The sequence below is a fragment of the Asparagus officinalis genome, chromosome 10, assembly GCF_001876935.1.
Source record: "Asparagus officinalis chromosome 10, Aspof.V1, whole genome shotgun sequence".
Taxonomy (NCBI): Eukaryota; Viridiplantae; Streptophyta; class Magnoliopsida; order Asparagales; family Asparagaceae; genus Asparagus; species Asparagus officinalis.
In genome coordinates this window covers 66,770,197-66,782,073 of record NC_033803.1, presented here as the reverse complement: position 1 = coordinate 66,782,073, position 11,877 = coordinate 66,770,197, and the positions used below count along the sequence as shown (strand labels likewise).

Here is an 11,877-nt window from a genome sequence, read left to right as displayed (position 1 = left end):
TGATGAGTTAAATTGATTAATAAAGGGGTTTTCCTCAACGGAACCTCACTAAGAACAAAGAAAGAAATTGTTGTTAAGCGAGTGGCAAACTGATTTAACCGCCAATGCACGCTTCCAACTGTTAAAGAAAGAATTGCTGCAAATCCCTCACAAATCCATAAAGAACAAGTTGATCGATACCGTCTAATTCTGAAGCCCAAACTAGGGTTATTAAGTGCTGCTACTTGGTATGAAACGAAATTTCTCGAGTTATATGCAATCGACTAAGGTCCGCACACAAACAGAAGTTAAATTTCACCAAGAGAGCATGAAGCCACGCACAAAATTAAGCAGAACGTATACATACAACACCACCACCTTCGTCCTACGAAGTACAAAAGTATACAATAAATATACGATAACTTGTCCATAAACACAAAGCAAAAATAAATAAATAAACACCACCCTCCTTCCCTCTCCTTGCTGAAGCACCTTCATAGCTTGCACCGGCCACTATTCTTTCCCTGCCATTGACAGACAGCACAAGTTAATCCGGCTCACACATAACTCCAACAAAAGAAACTACAAAAAACAAGGCATTGTTCTATAAAATCAAGATTATTTCTCGTACAAAATCTTCCTCAGTTTAGAGAGTTCTTTTAAGAGCTAATTCTGTACAAAATCATTTTTTACCTTTTCAAAATATCCAGAATTGTCGAAAATTCTCAAAAATTTACGTATAGAGGAGTGGATATTTCTAATTTTAAGCATACAATAATCAAATTAAATGTATTAAAATTTAGAGCGAGAAGGTTAAAAATGCAATACTTAAAAAATAAGGGGCCGGTGCACACTAGTTTTATGAAAACCACCTTAGAATATTACATGCTAGATATTTTAAAAATTCAAGTCAAATTTTCATAGAAAGCAGGTTAAGATGGTTGATTGCAATAGCAACTCACTTTAAAGGTGGTTTCTATGTCAATATTAAACTTGAAGGTGGTGTTCCTACAATCACTGCATTTTAATCATAAACTACCTGAAAAAGCCCTAATTTTAATGGATAAAGTTGAAATTATTTTCACCTAAATTAACTAAAAGCGGTAATACAGAAGCCAAACGGATTGGGATCCTCTCCTCATCAATAGTGTTTCCTAATATCTCCTCATGCATCTCCACCCTTCATTTTGTGGGCAAGTAAAAAAGCAAAGGTGTGTCTCACAAAATGAAGGGTAAAGATGTATGAGGAGATATTAGGAAACACTATTGATGAGGAGAGGATCCCAATCCAAGTAAAACAGAGATAGAATTATTTGAAATTTACCAAGTAGTCTTTTCAAAGTACTTTTTTGTCATGGCAGTTGAATGCGACAAACTTATTTAGATTTTCAAACATTGTAATTTTATCAGTTTCCCCAAATCTCATATTTTTCTACTCTACTAAGAGTAGCTACTCTTGACCGAAGGGATTAATTTGAAACAATTTGGCCGACTTTAATAGCAACTCCAGTAATTCGATGGGACTAGTTCTAAGATAATTTATAAGAATTAAATCTCATATTTTGCTACTCTACTAAGCTACTCTTTACTGAAGGGATTAATTTGAAACAATTTGGCGGACTTTAGTAGCAATTCGACTAATTCTGGAATAAGTTATAAGAACTAAGGGACCTAATAGAAATTTCAATCAACTTCAATAATCTGAGGAACTAATTTCAAAGCATAAAAGATATATTGTACTAATATCTGAGGAGGTCAGAAGGCCTGCAAGTTAATTTACCCTACTCACCTTTGAGGTCCATGCTCTCACTTGGGGTCGATGCTTGCTTCCCTCCTGCCACACTTCCGGCTCCAATCCAAGAACTCACAGCCCCTTTAATCTTATCTACCATCCCCATCCCCCCTCCACCGCTCTCCTCGGCCGACCCCTTCGCCTCTGTTTCTGTCTCCGGTACCAGGGTGGCTTCTTGCTTCTTGCTCTTCTCCTCGGCCGACCCCTTCGCCTCTGTTTCTGTCTCCGGTACCAGGGTGGCTTCTTGCTTCTTGCTCTGCATCGCACCCACCTCTGTTTCTGTCTCCGGTACCAGGTTGGCTTCTTGCTTCTCGCTCTGCATCGCACCCGATATAACCTCAGACAACACCCTATCCTCCTCCCCAGGCCTCGTCTTCCCAACTATATACTCCTTCACCGACACCCCCTTATCGGGGTTAGGCTCAGTCTCGTTGGCGGATCCTTTACCCATCATCGCAGTCGAAGCTCCAGAGGCCTTGTCGAGGACGGTGGACGCGATCTTCTTGGTATATTCGGTTGAGGTGGCGGCGACAGAGACGGCGGCGTCTTTGGCGGCGGTTGCCACGGAGGAGAGCTTTTCGGTGTATGTTGGGGGGTTTTGTTGGGGTTTTTCTTCTTCTTTAGGGTCGTCTTCTTTCTCTGGTGAGAACTGATCGCGGGTGTCGGCTGGGGGGCTGGGGTATTTCAGGGTTCTCGGTAATGGCCATGGATTGGAAGGAGCTTAGGAGAGGGGATTCTCCCACCTTGTCTCGACCTGCAGGCAATGAGAAATATATCATGTCGCATAGCCCCCCAAAAGTTTGGATCTCAATTAACCCCCCCAAAACCAAAAGGTTTGGATCTCAGTTAACATCTTCTGGTGTTCTGTTGAGATTTTTACTACTTCACAGGCTCTAAAATTTTGAATGAACCAGAAGTTAGACTAGAAGCATAAAGCATGGCCACTGAAGTTCAATTCAAGAGGCCAAACCTCTATTCGCTCCTTTTTGATTATGTACTTTCAAAACTTCAAAAAATACTTCAAAACATAGAAATGTGTACCTGCGGTAGGAGAAGAGGCCATCGCTTGGCTCTCTTCACCCCCAGAAGTTGGAATTTCCGTCTTGCCCTTCGGAGCAGCTGCTGCATCCTCATCGACGGTCCCAATTATGCCCCCCAAACTGGCCTTTTCTGGGCTTTTATCTGCAGAAGGATACGTGAGCCTGCTCTCGTCACCCGTGCTCGTCGGCGCCGCAGGAGGATCCTCTGTGGCCGCCGCCGCCGCAGGCTTCTCCTCTCTCAGGTCAACCTTCCCTGGTCCAAGATTCTCATTCTGTCCACCAAGTATTAAATGACTAGTCGCAGGGCTCTCATACACTACAATCACAAAAACCAATTAGAACCATATTATATCAAAAATATCTATAAAATACTATCTACAGGATAAATTTCAAAAAAAAAAAAAAACCCCTAAATCAATACTAAAGTTTTGAATCAAAAGTTATTTTCTGTAATATACTATCACAAGATGAGATTTGTTAGAATTTCTAAAAGAACAATTTTTCAAAACATTCCCTTTAAAATTTTTATTTTTCAAAATCGATCCTGTTTTTTTTATTTACCAAAACCGATCTGTTTTTTTATTAGCAGCCTAATCACATTCCTAAATAGTCGGGGTTGCCAACCCCGACTATTTAGGACTTAAATTTGTATGGTTTAAAGCTTCTAATTAGGGTTTAACACCCTGCTAAATAGTCGGGGTTGGCAACCTGGCTATTTAGGAATGTGATTAGGCTGGTAATCAAAAAAACGGATCGGTTTTGGTAAATAAAAAAATAGGGTTGATTTTAAAAAATAAAAATTTAAAAGGGGCAGTTTTGAAAAATTGTTCTTTCTAAAAAGATCCTAATAGTTAGGGAAACAAAAAAATTTAAGTGTAGAGCGAGTCTAAGACGGGTACGCACCGGGCGCGCCGTGAACCTCAGGGCCGGGCTTCTCCTCTGCATCACACCCTTCCTCCTCTTCGTCGCTTTTAACATCCTCGGCATCACGCTCACGCTGCTCGCGATGTTCATCGTCATGCCCATCGTCATGACCGTGATGCATCTTCTTGTTAATAGTCTCCTTCATCTTGATCACTGGCTTCTTCACCTTGTCCTTCATTCTCTGCATCACTGGCTTCTTCTCATGCCCCTGATCTCCTATTTCTTCATCTTCAAAAAAAAAAAAAAAAAAAAAATTAATGGAGTTATTATTACGAGACAAAACGACTGATGCTGGACTTTTGATCTGCTGCTTACCGTGCGGGTGTTCTTGGTGATGAGCCTGCATCGCTTTCTTTTAGTTTGTTAACTTCCCCCGCTTTGTTTTCAGAAGTCATCGGCGATGAGGGAGGTATATATACAAGGGGAAGGGAAGGGATAGAGTCGAGAGGTTTGCGGGAGTGGACCGACAGGTGCCGCAACCACGACCTTCCACGTTTTCACGCTCATCCGGAATTCCACAACAACGTTGTCCCCTTCCAAACACGTACGTGTCGACTGAACCGCCGCCTTCCTGACTTGCTTCTTGTGCTGTATTTGTGAGACAAGATTTGGGCCTCTCTAGCTGTAAAAAAAATAATGTCTACCTCTTCTTTATTACTAAGAAAACAACAAAAAAAAATAAAATGAACAGCAACCTAAGTTCTGAATAGCGAAAAACTTATCTACCTACTATCTCTCTAAATAAACTTCCCCGATCTTGTGCTGTATTTGTTTTCGGGTGCTGTATTTGTTTTCGTGTTCGGGTTTGAAGTCGCAGTGTCCTGTTTGGATCAAGCGGTGTTCGCCTGACGAGGTAATTTTCGCCCTTTTTTTTTATTTTTTCATCAATTTGAGTCTGTTTTCGAACGGCTTTTATAGTTTGAGAACGAGAGTTTCTTCGCTGAAACCGACTAATGAGATCGCGAGATCTGAGAAGAACGAGAGTTTCCAAATAAATTAAAGTTTGATTTTCTGATCTTTTTCCTTTTTTATTGAGGTTTGCTTCGGTGCTCCAAAAATAAGTTTTTTTTAATTTTTAAATTGACAAAAATAACAAATGAGCTAAAATAAGAAAGAGTATTTTAGTCTTTCAAAATTCTCTTCTAATTGCTTTCTATCCTAAATGCAATCATTCTCTTTCTCCTGTCTCTGTTCCGCCCCACAAAAGAAAAAAAAATTAGAGAGAACATTAATAATGCACATTTGGGTAAATAATATAAATTAATCCAAAAAATAAACTAATCATCTACCTTTTTTCCTGTAATTCATGATACATTTTGTCAGCACGACCAAATAAATTTTCATAGTTCTCTCTTGATGCACATCACTTCTCAGTCCAATGTGCCATTGTTGGAAGAGTTCTAGCATTGTAATCAAAGTCATTACCTAGAAATCTGAAGTGCTCATAATACCATAGCTAATATAAATGACAAGCATATATAGTTATTATGAGATAAAAGAAATCTGAAGTGCTCATAATACCATAGCTAATATAAATGACAAGCATATATAGTTATTATGAGATAAAATAGTAAAAATAAAAATATTAGCTCATAGCTAATATAAATGACAAGCATATATAGTTATTATGAGATAAAATAGTAAAAATAAAAATATTAGCTCACTTAAGTTAAAGAATTTACCTGTAACAGAAGCATACACTCATTTACATACTTTACTTCTTTGTTCCTCTGACTTAGTGCTTGAAAATAAAAAGTCAAGAGTGAATCTAGCCCAATTGTATGAAGAATTTTTTTTGACATGAACCAGAATATTTAGATAATATTGGGGTATATAATCCTTATCATTTATAGGAGATTAGCACAAGTCCCAGTAATAGAAGCACAAAGGATTTCTTAAAATGATCATCTGCTCCATCAAATGAGCTAATACAATTTATAAGGTATCTGGTTGTAATTTTCTTCGTGAATGGTTCAACATAATATTTCAAAGTTTCTGGGTCAACACTTTCATTGCAAAGCATAACAATATCACCTTCAACACATAATCCCATCTAGTAAACGACATCCTTTTCTGAGAGTGACACCTCACAATCTATTATTTTGATTATACATATTTCTGTATTTACCTTAATCATTAACCAATAACAATGACAACGACGCATTCTTATATCAGGAATATATAAAATACTTCCCAAACCCATATCCACTATTGCTTGTTTTTGTACATCTGTTAAGCCACTTACGATATTGAACATTTTTGTTGGATTGCAATAAATACCAATAGACTCCTCTTTGACATTTTCTGCATTTCAATTAAATATCAAAAATAAGTACAAGAAAAATAAAATTATAACTCCTAAATAAATCACTTAAATATATGTGATTGTGACTTTATTTTGATTGTGACTTTATTTTTTCCATTCAACTAAAGTCAATAAAAGTTTATAATGCATCACAGATAATTCCATAGGCTAGATAACATCAATTTACTAGTTCAGCATCGTGTAGTTTTAAATCTTAGATGATGGAATTTATGACTATTTGAACTATGAACCTAAACTAAAAGTCTTTAATTTTGCAGCATGACCATGTGTTCATGTGTGATAGAGCGCATGCATGCAAACTGTAGGAGCTTCTGTAGTAAAAATTGTAGTCGTCTTGATTAATTAGCTTATAAACATAGAGATTATGTTTTTAATTTAGTCAATAGATTGCATCAAATGAAGAGGGTTAACTGCAAATACTATGACTACATCATACTATATAATTAAAATTTTTTTAGAAAGGAAAAAGAGTTACCTTTCATGGCATTCTCTTCAAGAGAACTTTGATGGCGTTCTCTTCAAAGGAATTTTTGGGCGAGCTTTGTTTTTGCCTACAGTTTCGGTTATTTGGAGACTTTCACGACATTCTCTTCAAGAGATCAAATGAACTTTGATGACGTTCTCTTCAAAAGAATTTTTGGGTGGAACTTTTTTTCTCTTTTTGCCTACAGCTTCGATCAGTTGGAGACTTTCATGGCATTCTCTTCAAGAGAACTTTGATGGCGTTCTCTTCAAGAGAATTTTTGGGCGGATGTTTTTTTTTGCCTACAGCTTCGGTTAGTTGGAGAATTACATGATAACGCGGTAAATACTTGGTTGGAGAGTTCTAACTAATCATGTTTCTCTCCTAAATTATATTTCCTAAAATAACCTTTTTACCTAATTGAAATTGTAGTTAATTATAATTTTGGGTGTGGAACACCTCCTAACCGTCAAATCAATCTATCTAGAAATGTGAGACCTATTTTTAAGGAATTTATTTACAGATATGCCAGTGGTGCTCCAACAAATCTTCATGAAGGCTGTAGGCTTATTTATTTATTTTTTATTTGTTGGTTGATTTTGAAGAAACTGGTGAAGGAGTTGATTTTGGAAGTTGCATTCGTGAAATCGTACATCAATTTGGTGGATTGGTGAATGGATACTCTTAGATTACAATAGATTTGTGAAATTTGTTATGTTTTAGTTTTATTTTTATCTTCAATGCTTGATTTGTTAGTTACTGTAAATTGATGCTCGGTTACTGATCAAGTAAACTTTGAAAAATAGAGTTTTCTTATTTTCTAGTTTATTTTGTTAATCAGATATGAATGCCGATCCCTACAGCAGATTTTGTCAACATTCTTTTCCACAAAATAGGATTTTTCTTGGATCAGAATCATGTTGCCTATACATTGGGTAAAAATAAATTATGAAGGAAAAGAAATTTGTTGCTCAAAGACCCCGAAAGAAGTTTAACTAATTTTACATTATATTGCCAACCAAAAAGGCTGATGAAAATATAAACTTTACACACAATAATTGCACATTTGTATACTAAAAATTGACTTATACAACTTTAACGCGGAGTATTGACTTATGTTTTTGCTGATGAAAATATGAACTTTACACACAATAATTGCATATTTGTATACTAATAATTGACTTATACAGCTTTAATGCAGGCTATGACTTATGAGCTGTAGTTTCATAGGCTTATGCATATTTGCGAATATATCATTCATTGATAGTTTCAAACTCATCAGAGAGCATTGTCGATGCCTGGTTCGACTCAAATATGGCCATGTACTCCGATTGTGATGATGATTTCCATAGTGTTCAAGATGGTATGTGAGTTGAACCAATTCAATGTGCAATTTTCAGAAACCTGATCGGAGTGCTAACCTTCTGCATGTTATTTAATAATTAAAGGTGCATTTCGTAGTAAGGTTGTGAGTATTAAACTTTGAGTGTGCTTTCTGAAATTCTACAGATGCCATGACATGAATCTTGTCTAGCAAGTTACAGGTAAGAATTCTTCATAATTAAATAATAAAATATTAATTATGCATCTACTTCTTTATTACTAAAGAAGAACAAAAAAAAAAGATAAAATGAACAATAACCTAAATTCTGAACAATGAAAACCTTATCTCCCTACTATCTCTCTCTAAATAAACTTCCCACGATCCACGATCACTCCCAATCAAATAACCAACTTCTCCCTTTCAACCAACATGAAACTCCCAGCGGTTTTCCCTTCTCCTATAATCAATACTAGGTCTATTTACTCATATTCTCAGCTTTCCTATTTACTCGAATCTTTATTTTTTTCTCTCTTCGTTCTTTTTTTTAGTCTGAATCCCTAACTGATCGATCGATGCCGATCACGTTGGAGAAAGGAGGGGAAATCGAGTGATTAGGATTCGATCGTCTCAGCGAACGAGGAAGAAATCGAAGAGGAAGAAGACGAAGGATTCGTCATCGTCGTCGTTTCTTCCGTCGTGATCGAGGAAGGGAAATAGAAAGAGTTGGTCCAGTTCTCGACGATGGCGAAGTCGAGGTGTCCGAGGACGATCTCGACGACGACGAGGAAGTCGATGAAGAGAGGGACAGAGAGATCTGACCATCGTCGCCATTGAGAGGAGGAGCTCATCATATTCAGGTTCGGGTTTGAAGTCGCAGTGCCCTGTTTGGATCGAGCAGTGCCTAAGGAGGTAATTTTCGCCATTTTTTTATTTTTTTCATCAATTTGAGTTTGTTTTCAAACGACTTTTAGTTTGAGAACGAGAGTTTCTTTGTTGAAACCGATTAATGAGATCGCGAGATCTGAGGAGAACGAGAGTTTCCAAATAAATCAAACTTTGATTTTATGATCTTTCCCCTTTTTTATTTGTTTTTTGATTTGTTAGTTGATTTTGAAGAAACTGGTGAAGGAATTAATTTTGGAAGTTGGAATTGATTTTGGAAGTTGCATTGAAATCGTACGTCAATTTGGTGGATTGGTGAATGAATACTCTTAGATTGTAATAGATTTTTGTGAAATTTGTTATGTTTTAGTTTTATTTTTATCTTTAATGCTTGATTTGTTAGTTACTGTAAATTAATGCTCAGTTACTGATCAAGTAAACTTTGAGAAATAAAGTTTTCTTTTTTTTCTGATTTATTTTGTTAATCAGATATGAATGCTGATCCCTACATCAAATTTTGTCAACATTCTTTTTCACAAAATAGGATTTTTCTTGATCAGAATCATGTTGCCTATACATTGGGTAAAAATAGATTATGAAGAAAAAGAAATTTGTTGCTCAAAGACCCCGAAAGAAGTTTAACTAATTTTACATTGTTTTGCTAGCTAAAAAGGCTGATGAAAATATGGACTTTACACATGATAATTGCATATTTGTATACTAATAATTGACTTATACAGCTTTAACGCGAACTATGACTTATGAGCTGTAGTTTCATAGCCTTATGCATATTTGCGAAATATTTCATTCATTAACAATTTCAAACTCATCAGGGAGCATTGATGCTTGTTCAACTCAAATATGGCCATGGAGTCCAATTGTGATGATGATTTCCAGTGTTCAAGATGATATGTGAGTTGAACTAATTCAATGTGCAACTTTCAGAAACCTGGTCGGAGTGCTAACTTTCTGCATGTTATTTGATAATTAAAGGTGCATTTCGTAGTAAGTTTGTAAGTATTAAACTTTGAGTGTGCTTTCTGAAATTCTGCAGATGCCATGACATGAATCTTGTCCAGCAATTACAGGTAAGAATTCTTCATAATTAAATTATAAAATATTAATTATGCATCTACTTCTTTATTACTAAAGGAGAACAACAAAAAAGATAAAATGAACAGTAACCTAAGTTTTGAACAGTGAAAACTTATCTCCCTACTATCTCTCTAAATAAACTTCCCACGATCCACGATCACTCCTAATCAAATAACCAACAGCTCCCTTCAGCCAACGTGAAACTCCAAGTGGTTTTCCCTTCTCCAACTCCCATCGGTTTTCCCTTCTCCTCTAATCAATACTAGGCCTATTTACTTATATTTTCAACTTTCCTATTTACTCGAATCTTTATCTTTTTTGTCTTCATTCTTTTTTTGTCTAAATCCCTAACTGATCGATTGATCGATCGATGTCGATCGCGTTGGAGAGAGGATTGGAAATCGAGCGATTAGGATTCGATCGTCTCAGCGAACGAGGAAGAAATCGAAGAGGAAGAAGACCAATGATTAGTCATCGTCGTCGTTTCTTCCGTCGTGACCGAGGAAAAAATTTCATAAAAAACAGGTTAATGTGGTTGATTGCAATCGAAACTCACTTTAAAGGTGGTTTCTATGTCAATATTAAACTTGAAGGTAGTGTACCTACAATCACTGCATTTTAATCATAGATTACCTGAAAAGCCCTAATTTTAATGGGTCAAGATGAAATTATTTTCACCTAAATTAACTAAAAGTGGTAATACAGAAGTCAAACAGAGAGAGAATTATCTGAAATTTACCAAGTAGTCTTTTCAAAGTACTTTTGTCATGGCAGTATAATGCGACAAACTTCACTGCAGATTTTCTGTAATCTATAAATTTCTTTTGATTGCAGTCCCTTATATCTCTAATATTTAGATTTTCAAACATTGTAATTTTATCAGTTTCCCCAAATCTCATATTTTGCTACTCTATTAAGAGTAGCTACTCTTGACCGAAGGGATTAATTTGAAACAATTTGTCTGACTTTAATAGCAACTCCAGTAATTCGAGGGACTACTTCTAAGATAATTTATAACAATTAAATCTCATATTTTGCTACTCTACTAAGCTACTCTTTACTGAAGGGATTAATTTGAAACAATTTGGCGGTCTTTAGTAGCAATTCGACTAATTCTGGAATAAGTTATAAGAATTAAGGGACCTGATAAAAATTTCAATCAACTTCAATAATCTGAGGAACTAATTTCAAAACATAAAAGATACAGTGTACTAATATCTGAGGAGGTCAGAAGGCTTGCGAAGTTTACCCTACTCACCTTTGAGGTCCATGCTCTCACTTGTTGTCGATGCTTGCTTCCCTCCTGCTACACTTCCGGCTCCAATCCAAGAACTCACAGCCCCTTTAATCTTATCTACCATCCCCATCCCCCCTCCACCGCTCTCCTCGGCCGACCCCTTCGCCTCTGTTTCTGTCTCCGGTACCAGGGTGGCTTCTTGCTTCTTGCTCTTCATCGCACCCGATATAACCTCGGACAACACCCTATCCTCCTCCCCAGGCCTCGTCTTCCCCACTATATACTCCTTCACCGACACCCACTTATCGGGCTTAGGCTCAGTCTCGTTGGCGGATCCTTTGCCCATCATAGCAGTCGAAGCTCCAGAGGCCTTGTCGAGGACGGTGGATGCGATCTTCTTGGTATATTCGGTTGAGGTGGCGGCGACAGAGACGGCGGCGTCTTTGGCGGCGGTTGCCACGGAGGAGAGCTTATCGGTGTATGTTGGGGGGTTTTGTTGGTTGTGTTCCGTTTGTTTTTCTTCTTCCTTAGGGACGTCTTCTTTCTCCGGTGAGAACTGATCGCGGGTGCCGGCTGGGGGAGAGGGCTGGGGTATTTCAGGGTTCTCGGTAATGGCCATGGATTGGAAGGAGCTTAGGAGAGGGGATTCTCCCACCTTGTCTCGACCTGCAGGCAATGAGAAATATATCATGTCGCATAGCCCCCCAAAAGTTTGGATCTCAATTAACCCCCCCAAAACCAAAAGGTTTGGATCTCAGTTAACATCTTCTGGTGTGCTGTTGAGATTTTTACTACTTCACAGACTTCAAACTTTT

At 37.2% G+C, this 11,877-nt stretch overlaps 1 protein-coding gene and 1 long non-coding RNA gene across 2 annotated transcripts in view; both read right to left on the bottom strand.

The window, feature by feature from the left end:
* Positions 265 to 1,956, bottom strand: LOC109825681. The gene is made up of 2 exons (XR_002243074.1): positions 1,769 to 1,956; positions 265 to 503 (listed from the first exon to the last, which is right to left on the bottom strand). It is a non-coding gene; the product is annotated as an uncharacterized LOC109825681 (long non-coding RNA).
* Positions 1,959 to 11,877, bottom strand: part of LOC109826844 — a gene marked incomplete at its 3' end in the record, with an annotated part of 11,014 nt that continues 1,095 nt past the window's right edge. The window contains 7 exon segments of the mRNA XM_020393865.1: positions 1,959 to 2,454; positions 2,456 to 2,525; positions 2,813 to 3,127; positions 3,715 to 3,963; positions 4,222 to 4,357; positions 5,798 to 6,039; positions 11,084 to 11,728. Coding sequence (XP_020249454.1) covers positions 1,959 to 2,454; positions 2,456 to 2,525; positions 2,813 to 3,127; positions 3,715 to 3,963; positions 4,222 to 4,357; positions 5,798 to 6,039; positions 11,084 to 11,728 — 2,153 coding nt within the window.